This window comes from Pituophis catenifer, unplaced genomic scaffold (genome assembly GCF_029215685.1).
Source record: "Pituophis catenifer annectens isolate HBS135680 unplaced genomic scaffold, rPitCat1.0.hap2 SCAF_3, whole genome shotgun sequence".
Taxonomy (NCBI): domain Eukaryota; kingdom Metazoa; phylum Chordata; class Lepidosauria; order Squamata; family Colubridae; genus Pituophis; species Pituophis catenifer.
In genome coordinates this window covers 160,158,915-160,177,075 of record NW_027256883.1, presented here as the reverse complement: position 1 = coordinate 160,177,075, position 18,161 = coordinate 160,158,915, and the positions used below count along the sequence as shown (strand labels likewise).

The 18,161-nt window shown below is 42.6% G+C and overlaps 2 protein-coding genes across 2 annotated transcripts; one reads left to right on the top strand and one right to left on the bottom strand.

Moving 5' to 3' along the window:
- Window positions 1-50: 50 nt before the first annotated feature.
- On the bottom strand, window positions 51-5,836 carry LOC139315065 (von Willebrand factor C domain-containing protein 2-like). The gene is made up of 4 exons (XM_070941090.1): window positions 5,575-5,836; window positions 4,917-5,119; window positions 1,403-1,532; window positions 51-695 (listed from the first exon to the last, which is right to left on the bottom strand). Exons 1-4 carry the CDS (start codon window positions 5,834-5,836, stop codon window positions 511-513), a joined length of 780 nt encoding a protein of 259 aa, XP_070797191.1. The 3' UTR covers window positions 51-510.
- Window positions 5,837-6,085: 249 nt separating this feature from the next.
- CCDC24 (coiled-coil domain containing 24) lies at window positions 6,086-17,865 on the top strand. The gene is made up of 9 exons (XM_070941089.1): window positions 6,086-6,114; window positions 8,232-8,370; window positions 12,305-12,471; window positions 14,167-14,274; window positions 14,933-15,022; window positions 16,038-16,092; window positions 16,844-16,913; window positions 17,092-17,215; window positions 17,499-17,865. Exons 1-9 carry the CDS (start codon window positions 6,086-6,088, stop codon window positions 17,863-17,865), a joined length of 1,149 nt encoding a protein of 382 aa, XP_070797190.1.
- The last annotated feature ends 296 nt before the right edge of the window (window positions 17,866-18,161 follow it).

Sequence of the window (18,161 nt, the reverse complement as noted above, 5' to 3'; positions counted from 1 at the left end):
TAATGCTTATAGTTGTAGAGGAAAGAGAAGCTGTTTTATAAGGATCCTTTATTGTCACATAGTCAAGGAGTACATGCCGATGAAGCTATTCAGTATAACACTGTACAAAAGAGCTGTCTTTTGAGTGGAATTGACTGGAATTCTGGGAGGGGAAGATAGGAAAGTCAAATCCTATATAAAATATATCGGAGATTGCTATTGGCAACGTGTTTGGGGAGCAGGAATAGGAAAATTGTTGCCTTTCAGCTGTTGCAAAAGTATATCACCCAGCAACCCCAGGCAGGAATGCCATTGGCAAGGGATGATGGGAATTGTAGTGCAGCAGCAACTGAAGGGTCTTTTATAGAAGGTCTAGATAGGAGTAGTAGGGAACTGGACTGTGACCAGGGTCTAGGATAGGTAATTGTAGTTTGGAGTTGGCAGAAGAGCATCTGGTGGGGTTTCTTTGTAACTTAGCCCTTAAAGAGATTATGAGATGTGGTTAAAGGAACCACTTAATATTTCAAGGGGTTAGGAATGGTGCCTATTTGGAATTCGGCATCCTACCAGCTGCTCACATTTAGCTAAGCGGTTTCCTTCCCGGTAGCCAGCATCTTGGCCATCGTGACAGCGGCAGCGAATACAGGGACCGACCCAGACGCTATCTCCAGCAGGAATAATGTTGTGTTGGCTCCCATCTACATAACAGTTTGGTCCTGTGGGAATAAAAGTATTTTCTCAATGTTTCACCAAGATTTACCATGAAGATAAGAGAAAACAACAGAGGCCATCAGTCTGCTCTCACTTGGCCATTGACCTAATGGGTTATCAGAAACAAAATGTGTTTTCTATGTGGGTGTGGCATAGAAAGGCAAATGCAGGTAGTCCTCACTTAATGGCCACAAATGAGCCTGGAATTATGGTGGGTAAGTTGAGGTCATTAAGCAGATCACCATGTGATCTTGTTCGATTTTGCAACTGTTTTTATGATGCTCACAAAATGAATCACCACAGCCATTATGCAAATCAGATGGTCATTAAGCAAATCCATTTGCCTGTAGTGGACATTTTTTTGCCAGAAACCAGGAAAAAAACCACAAACTGCAAAAAAAAAAAAAAAAAAAAAAGCAAATAGCAATTAAACAATCACAGGATGCTGCAACCAGTTATAAATACAAGCCAGTTGTCAAGCACCCAAAATATGATCATCTGACCACAGTGTGTACGTGTGCAGCAGTCATACATTTGAGGATGAGTTTGTCATAACTGAACAATTGTGAGGACTGCCTGCATTCCCAGATTTTGGAACTTCATAGTACTTATATTAGCCGCAGAAATCGAACTCATTCTTTGCACAGAGGAAAGCAAGCGCCATAGCCCAGTGGTTACTTGGGAGTGGCACACCTTTCCCTTAATTACTCACCGTCCTTGCAGATGGGGCAGCAATGGCCTTTCTCATAGATGGGATTGACACATGGTGGAGGGGCACAGTCTGCTACCAGGCAGCGGGCAATTCCATCCAAGTCACAAGTACACTGCTCGCATTCGGAAGGCTGCGAGGGGGGGGGGAGACAAAGGTTGATCAATGGGCCATGGCAATTTGCAATCACTCCTCTATGTGTACAACAGCACTGGAAGAATTTATTCTCAAGCTGTGCCTATCCTGTGTAATACTTTGCAACGTGCATATTCTTACAGACTGGCCCAAAACTTATTTTGAAGGTTATTTCTGCACTGTCACATTGTCATACTGCAAGGTTCTGGAAAATGCCTTCTGGGCAAGCCTGCCTCTTCTTTTTCTTCATTCTCTTACAACAATGACTCTCTTAGTGCTGTGCGAACAGTTCACTATCACTGCAGTCACATAGTAAGTATTTGCAAGACATAATTAGTCCCCGTTAAACAAAAATTTGACAGAGGTCGCCTTTTTAGAGACAAACAGAATGACTGGTTTCAGTATTGATCTCATGGTTAAGCAACTTCCTTCCTCCTTACTCACACTTCCCTTTTCAGGTCCTGCTGAAGTCTCTTCCAGAAAGAGTTTTTCTAAAAAGCATTAAGAATAAGATGCTGCCATGTTGCTACTGGGATCCTCCCATCTGAAGAACCTCATATTTGTGCCCGAATCTGCCATAATAGTGCTATGGCAACAGGTTTTTTTTTTTTAAGACAAGTGTATTATCCAACGAATGGGATAAAAGGTAAAAGGAAAGGTTCCCCTAGCGCATATGTGCTAGTCATTCCCGACTCTAGGGGGCAGCGCTCATCTCTGTTTCAAAGCCGAAAAGCCAGCGCTGTCCGAAGATGTCTCTGTGGTCATGTGGTTAGCATGGACTAAAGGCCAAAGGCGCACGGAACGCTGTTACCTTCCCACCAAAGTGGTCCCTATTTTTCTACTTGCATTTTCTACGTGCTTTCGAACTGCTATGTTGGCAGAAGCTGGGACAAGTAACAGGAGCTCACCCTGTTACACGGCACTAGGGATTCAAACTGCTGAACTGCCGACCTTTTGATCAACAAGCTCAGCGCCTTAGCCACTGAGCTACCGCTTACAATATTTGGCAGAGAGTTACTTGTCCATAAGTGATACATTTTGCAAGTATTTCCACATTTTTCTGCAATTTTGTAGCACTTGCAAACATTTTCATAGACTTCACAATACTAAGATGACACCATCAGAGGGCACCATCCATTCAGATTGGCTTCAGTTTTAGGAGAAATGCAAGCCTCCAATAGGCTCTCTTGAGCTATTAGTCTCCAGCCACCACTTTTATATAGTAGGAAATTTTTTTTTGTTTTGATTATGCATGTAAAGATTGTGGTATGGAATTTCAGATCAGGATATACTAAACACATCTACAACAATGGAGGTGATGCCCTCCAGGAATCTTATGACAGGATCTGCACTTAAATATTCAACAAAGATGTTACTGTTAGTTCCAGTTCATTATATCTCTAGTAGCAAAGCCTAGCACTAATGTTAGGGAAGCCAAACTAACAATAATGAATAAATATAAATACGATAAGTAACAATCAGCTTGACCCTATTCTCAATCCCCTTCTGTCCTTCCTGCCAGCTACCATATTTACTTAAAGATAAAATTCTCATATTATTCTTCTCTGTATTAAATTCCTTCTCCATTGGACCAGCAAATGGTTATATAAACTCACACCTCTATTGAACGGTTGAAATAATTTTAGTTGGTCACCTGGATATTATAAGCCTGTTGCCAAAAGACGTGATCAGAAACATAAAACAAAGGGGGGAAAAAGACTTTTCTTTAATATAAGATGCTTTCCACAGCTCCTTAAAAATCTCCAAAGGCTTTCCAGATCTGATTTGGCAAGATGTTGCCCTAGACGAGCAAAGAATTTTTCCTTCCTAAATTGTCTTGTTGCTTGTAATACTAAACACAATCACTACAGCTAACCTCATTTTTTTAAAAGCTCTTTGCCAACAACATTTCACTTTTATACAAATGCAAGGTGTTACAGTTTCCTTGTTACTTTTACTAAAAAACCAAACATGCAATATTTTGTACCCATTTCCCAAAAGTTCTGGGCAAATTTCAAAGTTTAGGCCTCTCTAAAAGGGCTGTTCATGCCTCACAAACAATGGGAGGAAGCACTCTCCTGTTTCAGCAAGCCTGAAAAAAAGATGCCACTTTTTAAAGTGAATAACTTTAATGAATTTAACACAGTTCTGTTGGCACAGAAGCATGAAAAGGTTGTGGCTGCTCTAATGAACAGAGGGAGGTGCTTACTCATGAGATCCAAGGCATTTCTCTCAAATCATTTTCAAGTGCGCAGAGTCTTACTCATTAAGGAGTGAGGGAGGAAAATTAATGGGAAGGGAAATAATTATTTCTGCTCACTGCAAAATGTCTCTTAAGAACACTCAGCAAAATTGACAGCACGGACATTATCTGCTCACTGCCCAGTTATGAGGATTGGCCCTTACTTCATGGGAATGATTCATGTGATTCTCAGGCGCAGGGAACCCAGGAGTAGAACAGGTTTTGATCTTCCACCCACAACATCTTAGCCTAGACCTGTTTATTCAGCTATTGGTAACCATCTTTGCCCCTCCCTCATTGCCCAGGTCCTCCAGGCCAGCAAGTTCTTTGGCCTGACAACTTATCTCTTAAAATACATTGCAAACAATTTTAGCAATTGCCAGAAAGAAGATACCAAACTCTGATTTAGTGTCCGGACTGAGAAATATTGTAGAGGATAGTTGAATAGACAGCAATTGTACTACAGGCGAAAAGTCCTAAAATAAGTACTGAAGTCCTTATTTTACTTTCATGCTGTCAAGACATTTTGATTTTAAGAAACCACTTCATACCATTTCTAATCTAGTGCTTATCATCTACCTCACTTTCTAATACACTGTAAGACAATCCTCTTGAAGTGGCCATTCAGTTTCCATTTCATAGCCAACTATGCTCCACGAAAACCAGGTCTTGCCTCTGGACTGAACAAGTCAAGACTATTGTTAATGTCCCAACTCGGATCTTCAATAGACGGAGGTACTTCTCAACTACTTTGTTTGTTAGCAGCTTTCACTTTTAGCCCTGGTTAAGGAGGTTCGCACACTCAGGGAAGCGGCCACCACCCATCCCTGCCTGGCCTCCAATGTTGCAGGTTCTGACAGGTTCTGGAGAACCGGTAGCGGAAATTTTGAGTAGTTCGGAGAACTGGCAAATATCACTTCTGGCTGGCCCCAGAGTGGGGAGGGAATGGGGATTTTGCAGTGTCCTTCCCTTGGAGTGGGGTGGGAATGGAGATTTTGCAGTATCTTTCCCCTGCCATACCCACCAAGCCACACCTACTAAGCCACACCACACCCACCAAGCCACGCCCACAGAACCGGTAGTAAAAAAAATTGGGATTTCACCACTGACCCACACCCCGCGTTCGTTTGCTTGCCTCACCTGGAAATGCTGCCCCAGGTCATAAACCTGTCCTCGGTGCTCACAGCCGACGCGTTCGCAGCGCGGACAGCAGTCGCCCGGATAGTGGCTGACGTGAATGCAGGCAGGCGGCAGAGCGGCGCAGTCCGTGCGGGCACAAGCTGCTCCTTCCGCCGTGCACTCACACTGGATGCAGTGGTCACTATCCAGGGAATACCATTCCCCTGGGAAGTACAGGCTCCCGTTGGCATCGCAAGTGCTGACTGGCCCCGCCAGCCCGGGCCGAGTCACCCTAGCCAGCAGCAATGCCAGGCTCAGCAAAGGAAAGGGCATCGCCAAACTCCAGGGGCGGCTGGGCAGAGCGGAGAAACGGCGGAGAAGCCGGCGGAGAAAACCCCCGAACCCGCTTTTCTCCAGGCGAAAGGATCCAGCCCGCGGCTGACAAGCAACCTGGCCGGCCCTGCGCTCCTTTGCCCTTTGTGCAGCCGCCTGCCCCGGAGTGAAACCCGAGCACCCCTTCCCCAAAAGGGAGGGCGGAACCTCGGAGCTGGGAGGGGCAGATGCATTGCCCCCCTGCTTGCCTCCCTGCCTGCTTTGCCTGCCAGGCTGGTCCCGCGCTCCAACCCGCCTTCACAGCCCCCCGCGCTTCCCCCCCAAAAAAACCCTCCGAACTTCGCACCTCGAAGGATCGCGCTGCCTCCCGGCTCGGATGCCCCCGCGCCGGCTTTTTCCTTCGATGCCCCTTTACGGTTCTGGGGACGCGAACTGAGGTAGAAATGTAGCAAGTGGCCGGATCGGATACATTCCACCCTTTGCCACAAAGGCTGTTTCCGAGGGTGCTCGTCTGCTCGCTGGGCTCGCGGCTGTTTCGGCCTTCTGGACGCGGCTCCTTTAAGAGGCGAGGATTCCGAGGAACGAGAAGGTGGGGGGAGTGTTACCATAGAGACAAGGAGTTGATGCTCCCGAGAGCTCGCGCGGGAAGGTGAAGAATTGGGGGGGGGGAAGTGGAGGGAGCGCCCCCTCCTCTTTCCCGTGGAGCTGCGTGCAGAGGGCGTTGGTCAGTCTGCGGGCAAAAGCCAGAAGGGCGAGGAATTAAGTTGGCAGCGCGATCGAAGCTGGTGGGCCCAGTGCAGGAGAGATTTGCGGGGTTAATTTGGCCGGGCAAATGATTCCGGGATGAGCTGCTAAACATGTTGGAGCTGGGGATAATGGAGAACAGGTGGGTTTGTTGCAGAGGTGGGTTTCAGCAGGTTCTGGAGAACCGGTAGCGGAAATTTTGATTAGTTTGGAGAACCGGTAAATATCACCTCTGACTGGCCCCACCCTCATCTATTCTCTGCCTCCCAAGTCCCAGCTGATCGGGAGGAAATGGGGATTTTGCAGTAACCTTTCCCTGGATTGGGGAGGGAATGGAGATTTTATAGTATCCTTCCCCCTGCCACGCCCACCAAGGCATGCCACGCCCACGCCCACAGAACCCGTAGTAAAAAATTTTGAAACCCACCCACCACTGGTTTGTTGGCTGCAGGGGTTAGGGAAGTCTTCCCAAACTTTTTCCTTCATTGCCCCAAAATATATATTTTTTTTACCGAATGTAAGTAAAACGGTTAAATGTTTTTGTGGTTAAAAGTAATGGCTTCGTTTGTTGTTATTCAAAGAAAACAAAACAAAACAAAACGCCACTTTAATCAAATGTAGGTAATTTACCCAGGTTTGGGAAACACTGGATCACTAGGTCTTAAATATTTGTGTGATTATGAGTTTGATGTCTTGCTTAGTGGGTTCAGGGACTGTGACCTTGCCTTGTTAAATACACAGTAATGATTGTTATTATGGCTGGTTACACCATTACATTAGATTAGATTTGGCAATTTTTATCAACCTGTTGAGTGCTTCTCAAAGATTTGGAATAGGCAGATTTTAATGATTAATAAAGCATAAAATGCAACATTAAGCCTAAATATATAATAATAATAATAATAATAATAATAATAATAATAATAATAATAATAATAATAATAATAATAATAATGGTAATTGGAGCCCTTGGAGCAATACCCAAAGGGCTACCCCACTATTTAGAAATTCTAAATTTGCCGGACTTGAACATTTTGACTCTACAAAAAACCACCTTACTCGGAACAGCTTACATCCTCCGACGATAACTTAAGAGTTCCTAGGTCCTTGGTTAGGACTCGAGCTGCTGAGCTATTAACCAGCCTCAAAGGCTGTGAATCTCACTAAAGATTAAATAATAATAATAATAATAATAATAATAATAATAATAATAATAATAATATACATCACACAGTCCTAAACGCTTGGGAAGTGTTCGACTAGTGATTTGGGATATGAAATCCAGCATTGTCATCTCATTTGCTGTGTAAACTGTCAATTTCTTGATCGGGATTCCCTGTGCACAGTCACTCACGCCCTCGTCACCTCTCGCCTTGACTACTGTAACGCTCTCTACATGGGGCTCCCCTTGAAGAGCACCCGGAGGCTCCAGCTGGTCCAGAATGCAGCAGCGCGGGTAGTGATGGGAGCAACATGGCGCTCCCATGTAACACCACTCCTGCGCGAGCTGCACTGGCTCCCGGTGGTCTTCCGGGTGCGCTTCAAGGTGTTGGTTATCACCTTTAAAGCGCTCCATGGCATAGGGCCTAGCTATCTCCGAGACCGCCTGCTGCTACCGATGACCTCCCATCGACCCGTGCGCTCCCACAGAGAGGGCCTCCTCAGGGTGCCATCAGCCAAACAATGTAGGCTGGTGGCCCCCAGGGGGAGGGCTTTCTCTGTGGGGGCTCCCACCCTCTGGAATCAGTTGCCCCCGGAGATAAGAAGAATCCAGGACCTCAATGCCTTCCGTCGTTCCCTGAAAACCTATCTTTTTCAGCAAGCCGGGTTGGCTTAAGAAGAAATTTTTAAAATTTTTAAATTCTTTTAATTAGTCTGTGATTTTTAATTTTTTGGGCCAAATTTTATATATATTTTTAAATGTTTTAATATTTGTATTCTATGTTTTTTATCTTGGCTGTACACCGCCCTGAGTCCTCAGGGAGAAGGGCGGTATATAAATTCGAAATTAAATTAAATTAAATAATAATAATAATAATAATAATAATAATAATAATAATAATAATAATAATAATAAAAATGGTATTAGTAAAAGCTGCTTGTGAAGAAATGGAGATAAATTACCAGGTGTCCTTGCATTGGGTGCCTGTCACCTGCTATTTAATCCTTATATCTCCTTCTTTCCTCTAATGAATTAGACCTGGGAATTTCTATTGTTATCTTGGAATTGGACTCTGCCCCTATGTTCCCCATGTCCAGTTTCTCCTGGGAGTCCTTGAAGCCAATGTCATCGCTCTGGAGGATGATAGAAGAGCAGCTAGCACCCAGCGAGAGACTGGAAGTGAAGACTATTTTGGGAATTGATCTTGTGGACTACAGCTTGGAGCTTCATAATGAGGTTTGGAAGCAGAACTTCAGGCCAACTGTGTGGCCTAAAAGTGTGGTTTATGCATTTTTCTATTGAAATAGTATGTATAGAGGGGCTGCAAAAATCACCACCTCATTTTGAATGGGTGTGGATGGTGTCTAACTACATGTACCGTGACATTAGGGTCCCTTGAGTTTTTGGCAAAGAGCTTAATTGAATAAAAACTTCATTGGTATTATGTATATTGAGCTGTTTTAATGTGAGGTGCTTTTTAACATGGGAACTGTAATCCAAATACTTTTGGAAGATTAAGTTGGGGAAAGGTGCTAAAGATAGACATGTAGGACCCCACCAGCCAGTTTGGTCTAGTAATTAAGGCCTCAGGCTAGAAAACAGGAGACCACAAGTTCTAATCCTGCCTTAGGCATGAAAGCAGCCTGGGTGACTTTAGACTAGTCACTCACTCTCAGCCCAAATCACCTCACAGGGTTGTTGTAGAGAAAATAGTAGGAGAAAGGTCTGTTGGATATGTTCGCCACCTTGAGTTTTCTGTAAATATAAAAGAGATGGAATACAAATAAAAATTTAAAATTTAAAAAAATTAAAAAGTGAGGAGACTAGACATTTCATTTGTTATTTAGTGTATGCCACATGGAACAAAGATCTCGTCAATCAGAGCCATCTGGATGCTATTTAGCAATGTGAATTGATTAATGTTGATATATTTGGCTAAAGTATCTATAATGTTTTGCCAGTATTATATTTTATACTTGTGATTCCCTACACTTCATTCCAGCAGTCTGTGCAAAGTTACTGTAGAACAGGGGTGTCAAATTCGATTTCATTGAGGGCCACATCAGGGTTGTGTTTGACTTCGGCGGGCCGGGATGGGTGTGGCCAGCATGACATCACTCATATCAGGGGCGCTGTGGTGTCCTGAGTGCTCTGCCACGAAAACCGGCTCCTGGACCCCATTTTCGGCCATGATGGCCTCCTGCAGCCCTCTGACAGCAAAAATGGAGCTTGGGGGAGGTGTGCATGACCCCCCTGAGCTCCATTTTCACTGGCAGAGGGCTGCAGGAGGTTGTCGCAGCCGAAAACGGAGTCTGGGCAGCTGCGCGCTGCCCTCCCAAGCTCTGTTTATGCTGGCAGAGTCACTGCGGGCCAGTTCTTTGCTGTTTCCAGGTCGGCCTCATGAGCCAGTTCTAAGCACGGGCTGGATCTGGCCCGTGCACCCCTGCTGTAGACTGTTGAGTTCTGGAGAAAACAGGTCTCTTTTCACTGCTTTTGAAATACAAACATATAGTCATTTTGGGAAAAGTTCAGTTATAATCTGAGAACTGCAGATCATACCTCCATTAGATGTAGCCCAAATAGGAGGATTATGACTTCAATTATTTCTCCCTCCAGTGATCAAATTTTGGTCTCAAGCAATAGCATGCATATATTCATTATTCTATTGTTCAAGTGTTGCTGTTTGCTGTTGTTTTTTGGTTTTGTTTTTTTTTGCCAGTTCAGTCTGGATGTCCCAACTACTTTCAAAGTCTAGTTTAGATCCTGTAAGGGAAATTTATCTGCTCTGAGAAAGCCAAATTGTAAGAGTGAATTGATGTATTGCCTTCTCTCTCATCTGCAAGTTTCCCTTTTGACTCATGTCAGCTGGCTTCTAACACTTGGCTAGAGTCCCTAATCCGTGCTATTTCAAGCTCTTTGTTCTACTCCAGTCATTCACACTCTTTATTCAGCCTGGGGCAAAGAACAATAAACATTCCAAAATCCTTTCTCATGCTAATGGATTTACTTCTCTCTGCATGGATTAGTTAAAATCTACTATGCATGTAAAAATAAAGAAAGCAGAATACATAATATGGACAGAATAAAGATATTACTGGAATGTTTGGGAAGTGCTGTGGATTGACCCCAGAGACTCCAGATAGCCATCAGAAATCTGGCCTGATTCAAAGGCACCTAATTCCCTGCCTACTAAGGTCAACTGGTATGCTTTTCCATCTATATCTTCCTGGGGTCCATGACTCCAAAGCATCAGAATTTCTATTGTAATAATAACTCACCATCCCTTTTGAGGCTTCTTACCTACCTTTCTATTTCCTTTTAATTTCAAGCTGTCAAAGAATACCTAATTTCACTGCTCTGCTTTTGTCCCCAGTCAGGACAGCTGAGAAGTTGTTCAGTAAAATACTGTACTTTTCGGAGTATAAGACACACTTCCCCCCCCCAAAAGAGGGTGAAATTTTGGGTGCATCTTATACACTGAATGTAGCCCTGCCCACCCACTGGCCCCCACCCTTCAGCTGTTTTCGGCCTCCACATGTCGGGTTTTTGGCCTCCGCATGATGTTTTAGACCTGTTGCAGGCTGCGTGGATCACCACAGCACATCACTGCCTCCATACATCATGTTTTTGGCCTCCATGCATCATTCCGAACGCTCCATTTTAGACCCGTCCCAGGCTGCAGGGATGGCCACAGCACATCGTCGCCAATTGCCGCCTCCGTGCATTGCATTTTCAGCCTCCGCGCGTTGCATTTTTGGCCTCTGCACACCGTTTTTGGCCTCCGCGCATTGCATTTTTGGGCGGTTCCAGGCAGCGGGGATTGACGGCGGCGATCCCCGCTGCCTGGAACTGCCCAAAAACGCAATGCACAGAGGTGTGCTAAGTGTGCTAAATCTTGTAGTTGCATCTGCTTTTGTTCCCTCACTTTTGTCTTTAGTTTTTGCTTTTTAAAACATTTTTCTTTTAAATTAATTTCTTCTTTTCATATGCTGCTGCTGTCTTAAGGGATATTTTTTTTCTTGGCATATATTTTCAATCTATAGATCTCTGTTTTATGAGCAGGATGTTTTTCTTTTTTGAATTTCAGAAGATTCATAGAAAATGAATTGTTTCTGTTGTCTGTGTTTTGAAATTGATACATGTAAAGGAAGTAGAGTTTGGGGGCATATGAGAGAGCATATGGAAAAGAAGGGTGAAAAGATACAAGAAGTAGCCAAGTGAGATGATGAGTAGCACAAATGAGATGAGGAAGCAATCATTATAGAAGGTAGCTCACACAAAGAGAAATAATAGGGAAGGACAAGCAAGATAAAATATCTATTGCAGTCTTCCCCTTTGTGATATCTCCTAAAATAGGATGGGCAACAGTTATTATTTTGAGACAAATGATAGCCACCATGAGCGTGGCCAAACGTAGCTGGATGTACACGTTTAGAGAGGAGTGGTACAAAGTGATAGCACACTAAGGAAACTTGCTGGAAAATTTTGAGTCACTTTTATTTGCTAATTAAGACATTGAGCTGGTCCTAGGATTTAAATCCATCATCAGCCACAAAAGTTCCTAGGTGACTTTGAACCAATCACTGCATTTTAGGCCACCCAACCTCACTGGATTATTGTGGGAAATATAGGAGGAGAGAGCACTGCTTTGAGGTTGTGAAGAAAAAGTAGGATATCACATAAATGATTGATTTTGACATTTTGGAAATGTATCAGATATTTCCAGAACCTCCACAATCATTTTTATCAATTTTGCAGCCTACCTGACATGTAGGTTTGTACCATTGTATTGAAGATTATTCAAGACTGAATCTGAACCACAACCCAGATTTGATCTTGCAACAGTATCTTGGGACGCCTATATTTGCCTTCATTTGTGAAGATTATCCAGGCTACATTATGACTTAGTCTTTCAAACAAAAGGAAGTTTCTGCATGATGTTATTATCTTGCTCAATTTAGCTTATGAATCTTTGAACAAAGAAGCATCTGGAATGTAGCAGGAATGCTACAACTAGTCTTCAGGTGTGTAACTATTTCTCATTATTTGGGCACGTGATGGAAGGGCATGGCAAGATTAGCAAGTGACCTTCTTGGGATTTGTATCATGCAACTCTAAATATTTTGGGGTATGTCCAATGCACACAGTCAAGCTTCCTCCCTCTTTACAGGTAAAGACTCTCTTGGAATTCTATCAAGAGCTGCAGTTGGACCATTTTGAGCAAAGACCTGATAATTGCATCTTGCTGGCTGCTCCTCCCCACCGGAAAGAACTAGTAAGAGAGGAGATTCGCCTACTCCTGGTTGGCTTGCAGCAAAAGGCTTTGCAGGAGGGCAGGTACTGGTGAAAATGAAATGCTTCACAGTGAAGGTCTAACAACCTGTTTACAAGTTCTAAAATATTGCAAGCCGAACTATAAATTAAAGTCTGCAGTCTTTGTAGAAAGAAAGAAGCTGTAAATCTTTTAACTCAAGAGCCTGTGGACCAGGCTATATAAAACTTCCAAATTCCTTGTGATTCAGATTCCCCAGAAATTATACTCTCAAACTTTACGGGCAAGAAAGGTGTTATTTCCCACTTCTTTTGTAGTGATGATGGGGGGAAATAGAGAAATTTCCCCCCTAGTTCTACTAGGCCAGTGTTTCTCAACCTTGGTAGCTTGAAGATGGGTGGACTTCAACTTCAGCGCTGGCTGGGGGATTCTGGGAGTTGAAGTCCACCCATCTTCAAGCTACCAAGGTTGAGAAACACTGTACTAGCATTTCCTGATGCATAGAATTTACACCTCACTTCTGTCTCCCCGCTCCCCCCTCCATGTATGCAGACATCTCACAACAGTACAACTCCAACCTTCAGCTCTTTTGTTTCTCTAGTGGGTATGATCCACGATCCATATACTGAAGCCGGGATTATGTCCCCTCCCTCTCCAAATTCAAAAGAGGGATTAAGCTGAATCAACCTCAGCAAAGGGATTCTTAGCCAGATATTTGCCTCCTACTTTCTTGCCGTATAAATAACAGAAAGGACACTGAGGACAATTAGAATGGACTGGACAGCAAGGAAAATATTTTTCTCCCAGTATTTCAGTTACACACTGGAAGCACGTTTGTTTTATTATCCCTTCAGGGTTTTCTTCACTATTTATTGTAACTGCACAACTTATATTGTTTTTATTGTTTCCTAGTATGATTTGATTGTTTATTAGTATCCTATGACTATCACTAAGTGTTGTATCTTATGATTCTTGACGAATATATTTTATTTTTTCTTTATGTACACTGAGAGCATATGCACCAAAAACAAATTCCTTGTGTGTCCAATCACACTTGGCCAATAAAGAATTCTGTTCTGTTCTGTTTTCTGTTCTGTTCTGTTCTATTCTATTCTATTCTATTCTATTCTATTCTATTCTATTCTATTCTATTCTATTCTATTCTATTCTATTCTATTCTATTCTATTCTATTCTATTCTATTCTATTCTATTCTATTTTCTATTCCTATTTAGTCCTTGCTGTCTCTCGGGCCCAGCCTTGTGTAGTTTGGTTAGAAGAGTTCCTCTCACATTATCTTTAGCTATGATGGTGCAGTGGTTAAAAGGAAGTATTACAGGCTGACTCTGCCCACTGCCAGGAGTTTGATCCTGACCAGCTCAGCTTTCCATCCTTCTGAGGTCGGTAAAATGAGGACCTAGATTGTTGGGGGCAATATGCTGATTCTGTAAACCACTTAGAGTGGGCTGTAAAGCACCATGAAGTGGTATATAAGTCTAAGTGCTATTGTTAATCATTCACATGATTAAGTGGGTTTAAGCCATGGTTCTTTTCATACTGTCGATAGGGGGTAAAGAAGGGCCTTTTGGTCAAACTTGCTTTTTCTTTTAGTCTAAGGATGTTCACCTAGATGATTTTCATTTCATATTCCAACAAGTTTATGGCTTCAGTCCTTGAATGTAAGAGATGGGTGGCCTACTCATGACTATTAATTAGAAGACTGAGGCTAGGTTCTTGTCTCATGTCTGCTTCTTATTGCAGGGACCACGACTGTGCCATTGCTAAATACAACACACATGTAATCAACTTCGCTTTCAAGACAAATGTTGGAAGTAATCGGCCATCATCCGGGAGCAACAATCTCATCAGGTAAGACTCAAAAGTAAACTTTATTCAGCTGTCTTGTATATTACATATCTATTGTAATGTGTTAACTCATATATACATCTGTTTTTTTTCCTTTTTTAGATTCTTTGGGGGGGGGCATAGATATATTATTTTGTACATTGTATTTTTTTCATTTTCTTCCTAGTCATGTTTATATCATATGGGAGAGGAAAGAAGGAGAGAGACACAGACAAATAAATGTTCCATTAGACTTATTTTTGATAAATATAATTAAGATTTAATTAATAATACCTAAGTATGTATCGACATATAAGGGATGTTTGCCTAGGTCCAATATTTTGACCTGCTGGTAACTGTAGTTTTTCGGAGTTTGGATATTGGTGCAAAAACTGGTCATGAATGGCCTCCTTGTTCATCTACTGCTGGAACTGAAATGCATGCTGTGTTAGGCGGGTCAACCACTGCTCTGTAATCTCCATAGAGGAGAGGGAGTTCAGGACATTTACAGATATGCAATGAAAGTTACTAACAACTCCATCCAAATTCTGCTTCCCATTCCTGATCCGAGTTGCTTCGTGCCAGAATGCCTAATTGTGGACTTGGAATCTTGCCTGGCTGAAGGAAAAGCTGGTCTTTCTTAACTGTATGGCATTTGTATTAATCATGTTTGTTTTCTTAGGTCATTGTCCTGTAGCACCACAAATGATTTGGAATCATATTCTGATAAACTGAATATAGCTCAGATCGGCGAGATAACCTCTAGACTTAGGCAAGTTTGCACACCTCCTTTTTGCTTTATATTTTTCTTCTATGAACAGTTATTAGAAGCAAGGAGTGTAAGAGGACTTGTAATTTCCAATGGTAAATATGATAAATGATGGAGTGGCTCATCAGAAATAGGAGTGCTTGGGGCAGTGGAGCATAAAAATACATGCCAATGAGCCCAACAATTTGTATTCAGAATTTCTTCCTCTGCTCCCTATAGAATAACCTGCATCATACTCATGAAAACAAGAACAGGGAGATCTGCAAGCATCTCATTCTGATTTCCTCTGCCTGCACATGTGTGTTGTATGTTTTCTTTTGTGTGAATGTAGTGAATGGATCAGTTGTTGCAGAAGAGTTTTTGAGCACCAATTCAATAAGAACTTTTAAACTGGGAAATCTTAGTGAAACAGCCCTACTACACTTGCTCCTCACAGCATTGTGTTAGCTTCTGCCTTGAAATCTTGGCCTGAATGTATCCGAACTTCCATTTCTTTCCCTCTTTGAAGAGGCAGAATGGGCAACCTGTCTCATTGCATTATGGGATGCAAAAATGTGAATTTCAGGAAAAAGGACCACGAAGCTGACACCTCACTAAACAGTATATAGTACTATGAGTTCTAGGAAGTGGATATAGAAACAAAAGGGGTCCTAGTTGCAAAGAATCCAGCAAGAAACAGTTTACTGCTCAGGAGTTTGGGAAATTTTGAACCATAATGCTAACAGAGGAACAGACCCTATTATGGTTAGGAGTGCTTGTGAATTTTCTTATTGAGAGCTTTAGTTAGGGACCTCCCTAACTTGGATTTCACATCATCCCCAATACACTGAATTCCTATTGTAAAAAAGTAGCTGACGTCCGATCATTTAATTCAGTTTTGAAGCTAGCTTCTATAATGGGAAAGAAACAAAAATTGGAGGAACCTGTGGAAGTCTCACACTCAATATTTGCAGTTGGCGATTGCTTACTTTCTCCCAAATCTCACATTCTGTCGCTCTTTATTGACATTTTTATCTAGGACTTTGCTAGAGGATGAATGCCATGCTCTGGAAAGATACATTACACATTTACAGGTAAGGACTTCTAGACTCTTGCACTTCTAAAAGTCCAATTCATATTTTGGTCATGGGTCTATGAGGCTGCTTTGTACACTGGTGTAGTTAAACTTCACTCTCAACTTGCTCTTCATTTAGAATATCCAAAGTGGTTCAGTGATCATCTCTGATTTGGGAGCTTATACTATGAAGTACTCACAGTCCTATGGCTACAGCACTTAGGTTTTTCAAGGAGGGAGTATTATTTAATGAAGATATGTTTGACTTTTATCTCAGCTTTGTAACGAACTTAGCTGCCGTTCATCTCATCTTTTCTGATCTGAAGGTGGTGATGGATGAGGGCTGAGAGATGCAGAGTAGGAGAGGTCAATGGCATTTTTGGTGTGCAAATGCCATTGCTTTGGATGCAAAATTGCTACAACACTACCCCCTACTGTTTGTCTCTGCTCTCCTGAACCAACTTTGCTCTGTGCTCTTTGCACAGGTATTCTGGGTAATATTGCAACAATGACATAGGAATGCAGAAGGTTAACACAGGCTATTTTCCAGGGAAAAGGAAACGTAATCTCTTTGACTGAAGGGACTGGGTGTGTATTGCTCATCTAAAATAGCTTTCTGTAGTGATAGGGGCATGTAAGAAGGGGTGGGGGGAATGAAACTTCTGTGTACAGAGCTATCAATGCATAAACTCTTTTGGGAAAGACAGGTATTCCTCTGGGGATTTACAAAGGAGCATGACTTTGACATTTCAGCTTCTTTTCCTTTATAGAACCAACTAGAGGAAGTGCATCAGCATGCTACTGAGCTGCAAGACAAAATGCATGAACCCACCATGGCTGGTATGCAAAATTCTCATCTCATGCCTTTATTTAGAATTAGACTGGGGATTGGAAAAGAGGGTTTTTCTAGTATAGACAGTATAAATAATTGGGCAGTTTATTTCTAAGTATTAGTCCCCTAACTATGTTGTTCCTGGGCTTGTTTCTTCTCCATCTTGAAGTAATCTTCTGTCCACAGAACTACAGGAAGAGAAACGTGTCATGGAGCGGGATTTGCAATTGAGCCTGCCCAAGTCATGTCCTAGGCCTCCTTCCCTGATGTCAAACCAGCTTGGGAACAGCACCCATTTGTCTCAGCTCAGGTAGTATGAAAATGCTTGCAAGCTACAATACTAAGAAGAGGTGGAAAGAGCAAAAGCCTTACAGGAGAAAGTGAGAAACTTAATTCAGCCTTGATTTATTATTACTCTATCTCCAGAATTTTGAAGTAACATTTTTGGAATTTATTCAGTCCACTTTAGTGGAGTTTGGAGATCCATAAACTCTTCTGCAATGACTCAAATTTCTGTAATTTTGTTACTTTTGATGGAAAGATGCTTAAATAAAACCTTTTGTATCACACAACTCCTTCTCTTTATTTCACAGCCATCCAAGAGGCTTAGTGAAAGGGCCAGGATTTGGACAGATCAATCCTGCTTCTAATGAGATTCCTTCACCAGATCCCAGGGATCAGATTTCTCTACTCTGCTATCGGCCATCATCCCGATGGAGCCATTCGACAAGAACCCCTTTGGGATGGATGCATCAGAAGAGTGAGGATTCCAACCAGGCAAGGAAGGACAGTGACACTAAGTTGCCTACAACATTAGGACATCCAACTGCTTCAGTATATAGATCAGCATCAGCATCAGCCTGGGAACCTGCTTTTCTTCCCATGCCTCCTACAGAACCTTGTCCACCGTCTCGCTTTTGTCCCCGTATTAGATTATTGCAGTGTAAAGGACCAAGCTAAGAAAAATAGAACTTCCTCTTCCTCTTGACATCTCACCCCTTGCTCTGTGGCAACAGTGCCCATTGAAACCGTATGCTGCTGTCCCCTATGCTTGAAATGGGCTTAATGTTGGCTACTGCTGTCTTTGCTCATTCTTATTTTCAAATTCATGGATTCCAAAGAAAGTAACAAGGCCATGCTAAATACCCCTTCTTCTGTACAGATAAGTGTCCTGGGAGTGCAGCAGTGCCCCCTGGGATCCTTTCTCTTCCTCCTCTCCATTAGTCAATACAATAATTCCATTATAACATTAAAGA

What these genes read in the sequence shown, in the direction of transcription:
- LOC139315065 (XM_070941090.1), bottom strand. Translation starts at nt 5,836, where the DNA reads ATGGTAACACTCCCCCCACCTTCTCGTTCCTCGGAATCCTCGCCTCTT. An exon ending in AGGCAGCGCGATCCTTCGAG is followed by an intron (nt 5,120 to 5,574) that starts GTGCGAAGTTCG and finishes TGTACTTCCCAG; the next exon opens with GGGAATGGTATTCCCTGGAT. An exon ending in ACCTGGGGCAGCATTTCCAG is followed by an intron (nt 1,533 to 4,916) that starts GTGAGGCAAGCA and finishes CCCCCCTCGCAG; the next exon opens with CCTTCCGAATGCGAGCAGTG.
- CCDC24 (XM_070941089.1), top strand. Translation starts at nt 6,086, where the DNA reads ATGTTGGAGCTGGGGATAATGGAGAACAG. An exon ending in CTGGGGATAATGGAGAACAG is followed by an intron (nt 6,115 to 8,231) that starts GTGGGTTTGTTG and finishes CCCCATGTCCAG; the next exon opens with TTTCTCCTGGGAGTCCTTGA. An exon ending in AAGGCTTTGCAGGAGGGCAG is followed by an intron (nt 12,472 to 14,166) that starts GTACTGGTGAAA and finishes TTCTTATTGCAG; the next exon opens with GGACCACGACTGTGCCATTG.